Here is an 11,053-nt window from a genome sequence, read left to right as displayed (position 1 = left end):
TCGATCTGAGTCAGAACCAACTCCACAGTGCCCCGAAAGAACCCCGGAGATGAACTGTGCCTAACCGTGGTGACTGAAGTACAGATTCGACTGGGGAACAAAACTCATTGGTAATCTGGGGACTTCCTTACTGCGTCTCGTGTATCTCTCCAGCTGTGGACGAACATTTCGGCGGTTTCACTTTTTGGGTATTTTGAATGAACGTGGCTGTACACGTTTCTGACTTTGACCCTTCTTTCACTTCTTCTAGCAGCAGTCAGACGGTCGTCCCGCCCACTTTTTGAGGAACTGCCAAATATACTCCTCAGCAGCTTGGCTAGTTTGCATTCACACCCGCAATGGAGGAGGGGTCCAATTTCCTCACCGATACTTGCTGTGCTGGGAAAAAAAATTGGGGGGGGGGGGAATCATTGCTATTCTCACGGGGATGAGGTGGTTTTGTGACTTGGCCTTACCGCTTGCTAATGGCCAATGGTCTGCTTCTGTAAGTATAGACAGCTCTGGAAACCCGTGGGGAGGTTCCATTCTGCCTTGTGCAGCTGCTAAGAGTTGGTGTATTAGTCTAGGTACTTTAGAGAAACAAATGCACAGCAACTCATGTAGAAGAGAGTTTTATGTAAAGAAAATGCGCATCATGAAAACATCCCAACTCAATGCTGCCCAAGCCCACACGTCCAACATTAACCCATGAACCCAGCACCAGTCCACAAAGTCCTCCACCTCACAAAACAGAGGCGATGATGCCGACTGCAGGAGGAAAGCTGAGTCAGTGAACGAATAAGCATCTCAGCACTGGCAGGGGTCTCCACACGGCTGCTCCAGCACCCAGGGCTGCATCGGGATAGGTCCATGTGGCTTCTCCTTGGGGATGTCTTGTAGGAAGTCAATCTTGCAAGCTGAAGCAGGGAGCTGCTAAGACAGCTGCACCCTGGTGCGACCACCACAAAGCAAGAGACCCGAGAACTAGAAAGGCGAGGCTCACCAACCATTTATCCCTCCGCCTTTCAATTAGCCCCACATGTGATTATCGGCCAGGTTGGCACAACGAACTAACTCAGTTGGTATGGACTTGCTCGATGGCCTGGGTTGAGCGGTTACATGGCTAGTGGCATTTCAGGTGACCTCTCTGGTGCAGTCTCCGCTCGCGTGCTTTGCCCATTTTTGGCTTGGTCTGTATGAGCTCCTGGCATCCTAACTCATCTAAGTTCAGGAGGACAGATGGGAATCAAGAGCGGCATAAAGCCGATTCCTCTGAGGTGGAGGTTAGGGACAGCTCGGCTCTCTGTCTGTCCGTCTGTCTTTTTCATCATCGCAGACACCAGCTGTCCTCCCCACCCACAGACCTCTCTACTTCTCTGTTGGCTTTGATAATGGCCACAAAGACACCAGAGACCACACGCAGTGTGGCTGACTGGGGGAAATACAAGGTTAGAACTTGGGTTCGGGCTCAGCTTGGGAGCAAATGAACACCACTCAGGGGAACGGAGACCATTGGGACAGTGGACAATCAGGGGCGCTTCCAGCTTCAAGTAGAAAGAAAATGTTTCAAAAACGATGATGGCAACATATGCATAAATGTGCTTGACACAATGGATGGGTGGATGGATTGTGATAAGAATTGTAAGAGCCCCCGATAAAATGATTAAAAAATGTAGAAATAAAGTGTTGCAGCAACATGGTCACCATGTATATATATGGATCATTATATATATAATATTCATATATATGTGTGACCCAGCAATCCCTCTACTTGGTATGTACTGTAAAGAAGAGCGTGACATGAACCGATGTATGCACACGCATGTCCGTCATGGCACTATCCACAGGAGCAAGACGGTGATGGATCAACCTCAATGTCCACCAGTGGAAGCACGGATCGACAGACCATGGTACGCATGTGCAGTGTCATACCATGCAGCATGAAAGAACACTGATGCGTCTGCGAAATGCCTCATACCATGCACTGACTCGGAGGACATGGTGTTGAGTGAACGAATCCATCACACAAAGGACAAATAATGCATGTGAAAAATCAAGAAAAGGTTTTCACACACACACACACACACACACACACACACACACACACACACACACGATGGTTACCAAGGGTGAGGGGAGGAGGGAGGGTAAGTTGCCACTGTCTAGAGGATAGACAAGTGTTAACTTGGGTGAATGAGATGGCAACAAGCAATAAGACGATGGTTGACCAAAAAAAAAATGTGGTAGGGGAAGCTATTGGGAGGAATGTAAGAGTTAAGGGCTGGGGGAGGGAGGGAGGGAAAAAATGAAGAGCTGATACCAAGGGCTCGAGTGGAAAGACAAGGTTTTGAAAAGGATGATGGCAACAAATGTACAAATGTGCTTGACACAATGGATGGATGGATGGATTGTGATAAGAGCTATAAGAGCCCCCAGTAAAATGATTTTTTAAAAAGAGAAGGGCAATAGACATAAATACTATTACATAAATGATCGAGGAGGCATTGCATGGCTAGGCACACAGGCTGACCCGTGTGAGGGGGAAATGGGAGTATTCCCAAAATATGTGATTCACTTTTTCTGCAAATATAGTTTTGAATGCGATGGAGTATACAGGGGTTAAAATCATTGAAACTTCTCAGAGATAACTGAATGCCTTGAGAGAATGAGTCACAGGGTTTTGGGGCTCAGGATCATGGTCTTGGGTGCCACCGTGGTCAATGAGCCTCACAGACACATGTTCTACACCCTACTTGGGTGAGTAGTGACTGGGGTCTTACAAACTCGTGAGGGGCCATCTCACCCTGCAAGGTTCAGAAAAAGAAAACAGGCAATAACAAATACTGCAGGTACAGGTGTGGAGGGGCTGCAACGGTCGGGCACGGCTGGTGAGACTACACTGGCACAACCTCTTCTTATGAAATTAGACCCAGAGGACCATGTGATCCCAGAACCCCACTATTGGTGATGCATCTTTTTGAATCAAGAGCTGGGACACAATAGATATGTGCACACTATGGTCATCACCACACTATGTACAATAGCAAAACAAATATGAAAACCACCTAAATGCCCACTGATGGAAAAATGGATCAACGATTTGTGGTACAGACACACAATGAGATACTAGCCAACGTTAAAGAACAACAATGAATATGCAAATAGCAGATAAGGAACGTGGGTGAGCCCGGAGGACATTAACTGAGTAGACTGATTAGTCACGGAAAGATGAGTGGTATGTAAGACCACGATAACGAAAAGCCAAGGAATGGTTTTCACACGAACAAATATTCTTTTAATAGTTACCAGGTATAGAAGGGGGTGGGAGGATAAATCACTAGCTAGAGAGTAGACACATATCGACTTGGGGGAAGGAGAGGGCAATACACAGTAAGCTGGATGCCAGCAAAAATGATCAGGCCACGGGGAGGGGTCTAAGAGCTAAAGGCAACAGAGGCAACTCCTACCATAGACACAAGCCTGCAGTAACCGCAGTAAGTATCATGAGCGGGTGCATAGAGATAAAAAATGAACAGGTGTGTGAAGGAGATTGGGACTCTACGGAGTCATATAGATAGTCTGGACAGAGTATATGTTTACATGTGTATAAGGGGCTTCACAAAGTTCGTGGGGAAAATGGAAAGGAGATAACAGAATCCCCACCCCCACCCCCCTTTCTGGATTCCTCCTTGTATATGAGCTGCACGCATGTCTGCTAATACAGGAGAGCAGACTGGGGCAAAGGCAGGTAGGTGTTCAGTGAGGGCCACACACCTTGAAGGCATGTCTCTGGGCCTGACACTCAAGACGGTGATTTCATCCAGGTCAACTGGACACCATTGTCCACCCAGGACACGCTCAGTGTCCTGCTTTGGTGAGTAGTGACCGGGGTCTTATAACTTTGTGAGCAACTGTCTAGGGCACAGGTGTGCTTCTCTCCCTGTCTGAGACCAGGAAACAAACAAACAAACAAACAAACAAGCCCTGAAGAGAGCAAAGATGGATGGGAAGAACCTGCTCAAAGGACCAATGGATCACTCGACCGGGAGACCAGCAGAACTAGAGGGTGCCCAGCTACCGCTGCCAACTCCTCTGAAAGGGACCGCAGTAGAAGGTGCTGGGTACCATGGGAGACAGTGTGGAACAACACACGAAGCCAGAACAAAAGACCAGGTTCACTGGTCAGAGGGAGACCGAGACTCTGGCTCTTCGATGTCCTTTAGACCTGGAACTGAACTAATGGTTTCGCCAACAATAGCCGAGTCTCTGTGTTGAGCGACGGCGATGGGAAGGTGAGCGCTCCTTAGAACTGCAGGAAGGGATAAGAAGAAGGAGTGCGAACAGCGGTGTGCCATCATGGGGATTGCAATCAATGATATGAAACACAACACGTGTGTATTGTTTCATGGAAAACGGACATGTGCCCAGTGCACCCCAGAAGGCTAGAAAGAAAGAGAGAAGAAAGGCCAGGGACAACTCTTGTTTCTGTGGGCTCCAGGAGAACATCTCGCAGGTTAGGTGCCTGGGACGCACAGAGATGTGTTCCAGGAAGCAGACCCTGAGTCTATTCAACTTGTTTTTCAGGCTGGGTTGATTAATCCCAGAAACTAGTGGGCAGCAAATGACACCTTTTAAAAGACAGAGGTGGGTGGGCCCAGAAGGTAGCAGGGAAGGCCACTAGGTCTAGGCCATCTGAGAGGGAAGGTCAAGCCGAGCTGTGTGCTAACGGAGCCTCCGCCCTCTTCCTTTGAGCATTCAGTCAGACGTGTGCCTCCCACTTCTCTCTTTCTGCTCTGACTGGCTTTGGTGGCTTCCCCGAGCGACCTCCGCGGTGTCAGAAGTTGGTTCCCCGCCTTTCGGCCATGGCAAGCGGAGTCCTTCTGTTGACAGGTACCCGGGGGGCCTTAGGGGAGCACCGCAGCTTTGGGAGAGGGGACTTCCGACTCTGACGGTGGAGATGGGGGGCAGAGAAAAGCTAAGAAGTTGGACTGAGACGAGGGAACGGGGGCATGGGGTAAGAGAAAGCATGAGAGGTGGAGCCGAGGACAGAGCTGGACTAAGGTGCGATGGGCAAAGGGACTTGGGCAAATGGTTAAGTGCACAGACTTATCCAGGGGGCTCCACAGGTACCTTCCCTTTGTAAGTAAGAGAACGGAAGTCCAGAGCGGTGACATGACTGGCCCAAGGGTGCAGGGCCCCCGTGGCATTCCTTTCCCAGGGGGCTTGGGCATCGCCTGACTCATCCACCTTGACCCCCAGTTCCGGTTTCTAAGAATCCGGAGGAGCAAATGACTGATCCCCATGCTTCCATGTTTGCTTCCGTGGCTGGCTGTGTTCCGTGGGGAACGGACCAGGCAGGAAAGACAGTTCTTGAGAATTGCGTAGGCAGGGATTTATGTAATGGAGGGGCGACAGGAACTTGACTATTGGGCAAATCGACAGAATGGAAACAATTTCAGTGGTTCTCAACCTTCCGAATGCCGCGACCCTTTCAGACAGTTCCTCATGTGGTGGTGACCCCCAGCCCTAACATTATTTTCATTGTTACTTCATCACTGTCATTGAGCTACTGTGATGAATCGGGCGACCCCGTGAAAGGGTCGCTCCACCCTCCAAGGGGTCGCGACCCATAGGTTGAGAACCACTGCTTTAGAGGAAAACCATGTCTGTGAGCTTGGAAAGGGGCTGCATGCACCCCATGACGGTGGTCTGAGTAGACCTCAGGCCGGTGGTCCCCAAACTACTAGCTGTAGGTCATAAGTGACCCACAATATGCTTTGTACCACCTGTGAGCTAAGAATGGCTCTTACAGGGAGAGGTGGGGGGCGGCAAGGGGGAAAAAAGAGAGAAAGGGGGAACCGGTTGCAATGATGGACATATAACCCCCCACCCCTGGGGAACAAACAGCAGAAACGTGGGTGAAGGAAGACCGCGGATGGTGTAAGATCTGAACATAATAATAATTTATAATTTATCAAGGGGTCATGAGGGTGGGAGGGCGGGGGAGGTAAGGGAAGAAAGGAGGAGCTGATACCAAGGGCTTATGAAGAAAGAAAATGTTTTGAAAATGATGATGACAACATATGTACAAATGTGCTTGACGCAATCAATGTGTGGATTTTTACAAGAGCTGTACGGGCTCCCAATAAAATGATTCATACATTGAAAAAAAGAATGACTTTTACAGATAATTGATTTGATGAGAGGAGCACTCACTTTGCACCTCAACTGAATGAAATTTTATCTCCCTCAAAGAATAACATTTGTCTCATTAGTAAGACCTTTATTACAAAAATGTTATGCTCAATTATTATTGCTAGAATTCCTTCAATAAACATTTGGGGAAACATACTTCATCTCTTGTTATATATGTATCTGTGTAATACAGTAGAACCCCAGACCTTGACGCTAATCTGTTGTAGAAGGACCGTCGAGATGCGATGCAGTCAGGTTCCGAATCAATTTTTCCATAAGCACTAAGTGAAATGAATCCCTCTGTTCTCGACCACCAAGGTTTTACCCTAACCTTGCCTTTTTATCCAAAATATTACACAGAAATTTAAAAGTAAATAGGTTCAGAGGTAAATAATGTAATTTAAAGAAGAAACACAACATTAAAAATGCTTTAAACAACTCCAGTGTGGCCCATACCTCGAGACGGATGAGGATCTGGATCTGTGGACACGGATGTGGGGAGGAGGGATGGAGAGAGGGTCATTGTTTGAAGGGGATCCTCTTCCATCAAATCAACTGGGAGCTGCTTTTCAGGAGATGTTTTTCCCTTCTTTGCCTTTTTTCACTAAGTCCTGGCTGACTTTCTCTTAAAAAAACCAAAAATCCTGTCTAATGCGGTCTGCTGTTGGCGTTTCCCTAACTGTTTTCTAAAAGGTTTACTAAATTATCATCAACAATATCAACAACACAGTTAACCAGTTCCTTATCATGATGATTCTTTTCAAAAAACTCTTAGGACCCATGTTTTTTATCTAAAAACAGTACAAAAAGCCATAAAAACCAAGAAAATTATAGCAAAACGCTTGGAACACAGCTGCAAAAGTTCTAAATACGCGTACCAGCAATGCCAATTAACGCCGAGTGAACAAAACACAAACTGCTTTGTGTACAACAATCACGCGCGCTGGGTGGGTCGGATCCGATGCTTTTGCGTCCACATCCCGTGATGCTGTTGAGGTCTGACGCGGTCCAGAGTTCCAGGGTTCTACTGTAGATTCTAGGTTGCCTTTTGGACCACAACGATGAAAAAGTCTACCAATTGACCCTTTACAGGAGAGGGTGTTGACCTCAGCCCCAAGCTGTCGGAGCTTGATCTGGCTGGGAGGCAGGCAGGAGGCTGTCCGGTTGGGGGAGTCCTGGCCTGAAAATGCACCAAGCATGAGAGCCGACGTCTTTTCACCACCTAACTCTTCCCCCCTTTTGCCCTTCCAGCTCTGGCCTTATGTCACGGCTTCAACCTGGACACCGAAAACATCATGACCTTCCGAGAGAACGCAAGGGGCTTCGGACAGAGTGTGGTCCAGTTTGAGGGGTCCCGGTAAGAGAAGACCCTCCCATGATGTTCTCTGTTTCCTACCCTTCGCTCCAGGGCTGAACTACCTGGAAAAAGTGACAATTTTCTTGATTTAATGTTTTGAATTGGGAATAAACTCCCCAAACCCACGGTCATTGAGTGGATTCCAACTCTTAGGGACCCTGTGGACCTCTGAGACTGGAAAGCTTTCAGGGAGCAAGCAGCCTCATCTTTCTCCCTCTGAGTGGCTGGTGGGTTTGAACCTCCCACCTTGCAGTTCAGCAGTCCAAGCCCTAACCCACAGGGCTACCAGGGCTCCGTGGGAATAGATATACAGGCTTCTCAAGGTAAAAGATATAAAAGGGGATGAGGACCCAAAGTCTCCCCCGCCTTCTCTTCCATACACCTGTGGACACACTGACGCCCCTGGACAGCTGGTTGCTTTTATGAAGACAGTTTTATCGGGCATGACCCCACCCGTTCATTACTCATTGTCTGTGGCTGTTTTAGAGCCGCCGTGCAGGACTGAGTCGCTGTGACAGATGGTCTGGTTAGCAAAACCTAAAATAGTTGCAGTCTAGCCACCAACAGAAAGAAGCTTGCTGACCTCTGCTACACCCCACGCCTTCTTCTCCCCCCCACCCTCCCTTTCCCGCCTCTTCTTCATTGGACTGGGTGCTTTGGCCAGATAAATACACAGAAAACTTCTTCAGGACCTCTAGTACTTGCCTTTCACCATTCCAAGGACGTACGGCAATAAACATTGACGTGACATAAAATCGTTTCTTCCCTTTAAAAAATCTTTTCTTCATCAACCTTTAGATTGTTTTCAAACTTGGCGTGCACAAAAAGATGATTTTCGTAGCTACTCCGTCCACACCGGATATTCATGAAAATGACCTCCCTCCCCCCTTGAAAAGCCTAGTGTGTCATCCAACATTGATACTTGCACATTGCATCGGGGAGGAGTGGTGTCTGTCTCCTTTTGCACGGAAGGCGCATTCACACACGACAGACTTCGCCCTTCGAGGATTTGAAGGTGTGCTTCAGGGGCTTTTTGGAGATTCACGAGGCGGTGCACCCATCGCCAAGATCTGGTTTCAGAAACTAAACCCCACTAAGCAGTCACTCTTCCTTCCTCCCCGCTCCTCCCGCTGGCCCTACATCTCCAGGCAACGGCGAGTCTATGTCTGGCCCTGTTCATGGGTCTATTCTGGTCATTTTCTTTCTTTCTTTTTCTTTTTGTGGTCAAATGGATCTTCATTGAATTTTTAAATGTAACATTGAAAAAAATCACATCGTTAAATCCACCAAGAAACACCCTGTAGCCTCTTTTACAACCAGGTTAAGTGCTGACCTAACAACTTGCAAACATTGACATATTAAATTTCCTCAGAATCCGGCAAGGTGAAGGTATGCGTCTCTATTTTTAAGGATTAGAAAACGGAGATTTAAAGCAAAGATCGAACATCTAGTCTCAGGATTTGAACCGAAGGCGTTCTGAAGTACTTTGAATCACACTTTCCAATGTCCTGCTTTCTCTGACAAGGATTCTGAAAATAACACACAAAATGACCCGACGGCATATGTCTGTGATAAGACAATAGATGACAGTTTAGAATGGACTGGTTAGTAAAATTATTAGAATCCTATTGATGATAGGATTTTTCATAGATTTCTTTTCGTTTTTTAAACTTTGATTTAATTTCATTTAATCGGGGGCTCGTTTTCTATCAATGCAACCAGACACTCAGTGGCTTTCTTCTTTCGCTCGGCAACACGTTTTCAAGATTTGGTTCATGCGCCGGCATGTTATTCCTTCCTTTTGATGGTCGGGTAATATTCAATTGTATGGGCACACCGCCTTGTGCTTATCCATTCATCGGCTGAGGGACCTTTCCATTGCACCCACATTCTAGCTAGTGTGTGGGTGTGTGGGTGGGGGTACTGCTGTGAGCATTTGTGCACAATTTTTGGGGGGGTCTGAATCCTCATTTTCCATTTGGAGGGGCACATACCTTGGAATGCAATTGTTGGGTCAGATGGTAAGTCAAGGTTAAAACTTTGGCGAATGGTCAACCTCCTACCCCCACCCCCGCAGCTGCACCCTGGTGATCTGTGAGGGCTTGGTTTTTCCCACATCCTTGCCAGCACTTGTTCGTTTTCTGCATTTTGAAAGTCTGGCCATCCTGGTGGGTGTGAAGTGGTTTCTTGTGTGGTTTTGACTAACATCTCCCTGGTAGCTAAGGATGTTGAGCAACTTCTCCCTTGCCTTTTGGCCATGGGTGTATCTTCTTTCTTCCAAGTCACTTGCCTGTGTCTTCATGGGGCTGGTTGGACATTTTTGCGGGTGAGTTGACTAATTCTTGCAGTCTTTTGCGCCCTTGACCCTGAATGGAAAGGTCATTTGAAACGATTTTCCTCCCACGTGTCTTTGGGCGGTCAGAAAAGGCTTCTTTGGCCCCCGAGTTGATCGCTTTGATGATGCCCCATGTCTCTCTTGCAGTGGTTGCTGGTACTTTTGTCGTCGTCGTCGTACCTTAGAGTCCGTTGCCAAATGAAGATTCACGCCCTGTGTTTTCATCTAAGCGCTCTACAGTTTTAGCTCTGAAATGCAGGCCTTTGATCCATTGTGAGTTCATTTTTGGTGTCTGGTGTCAGCCAAGGGTCCAACTTCATCCTTTTTGTGTTAGTCTGGGTAGACTAGAGAAACAAATTCATAAAGACGCATATGAACATTGAGAAAACATCCCAACCCAGTCCAGTCCAAGGTCATAAGTCCGATATTAGCCCATATGTCTGTCAGCAATCTCTAAAGTCCTCTTCAGACTCACGGAACACATGCAAGGATGCAGAATGTAGAAGATCACAAGCCAGTGGGTAGAAAGTCTTTGGTGGTAGAAGCATCTCAGCACCGGCAGGGGTAGAAGAACTAGATGATGTTGACGACCACTACCCACAGCGGTCCCTGACAGAAACATGTGGAACAGACTATGGCCCTGAGATACTCCTTAAACCTTGAACCAAAATTAATCCTTGGTACAAAGTCCTGCAATAACAGTAATAACAAGCTATAATTGTTGAGTGGGTGCGCAGGCAGATGTGGGAGCTGAGCCAGCATGGGCTGGTGTGTGGGAGTAAACCACACGCACAGATAGGTGTGGCCGTGGATACTTCCACAGACAGAGGGGCCGTGGGTATTTCCACGTGACAGAGGGGCCGTGGATATTTCCACGTGACGGAGGGGCCGTGGATATTTCCACATGACAGAGGGGCCGTGGATATTTCCACATGACGGAGGCGCCGTGGATATTTCCACATGACGGAGGGGCCGTGGATACTTCCACAGACAGAGGGGCTGTGGATACTTCCACAGACAGAGGGGCCGTGGATATTTCCACATGACAGAGGGGCCGTGGGTATTTCCACGTGACGGAGGCGCCGTGGGTATTTCCACGTGACGGAGGGGCCGTGGATATTTCCACGTGACGGAGGGGCCGTGGATACTTCCACGTGACGGAGGGGCCGTGGATACTTCCACGTGAC

At 47.9% G+C, this 11,053-nt stretch overlaps 1 protein-coding gene across 1 annotated transcript in view; it reads left to right on the top strand.

Annotated features, from left to right (window-relative positions):
- Window positions 1-4,833: 4,833 nt before the first annotated feature.
- The window catches only part of ITGAM (integrin subunit alpha M), a 33,835-nt gene continuing 27,615 nt past the window's right edge, over window positions 4,834-11,053 (top strand). The window contains exons 1-2 of the mRNA XM_004706010.2: window positions 4,834-4,869; window positions 7,426-7,531. Of these exons, the coding sequence (XP_004706067.1) occupies window positions 4,842-4,869; window positions 7,426-7,531 (134 nt within the window). The 5' untranslated portion in view covers window positions 4,834-4,841. The remainder of the gene's footprint in view (window positions 4,870-7,425; window positions 7,532-11,053) is intronic.

Source organism: Echinops telfairi, unplaced genomic scaffold (genome assembly GCF_000313985.2).
Source record: "Echinops telfairi isolate 266 unplaced genomic scaffold, ASM31398v2 ScPeMD7_5;HRSCAF=22, whole genome shotgun sequence".
Classification (NCBI taxonomy): domain Eukaryota; kingdom Metazoa; phylum Chordata; class Mammalia; order Afrosoricida; family Tenrecidae; genus Echinops; species Echinops telfairi.
Note: the sequence above shows the minus strand (reverse complement) of the source record. Positions and strands in the feature narration are given on the sequence as shown.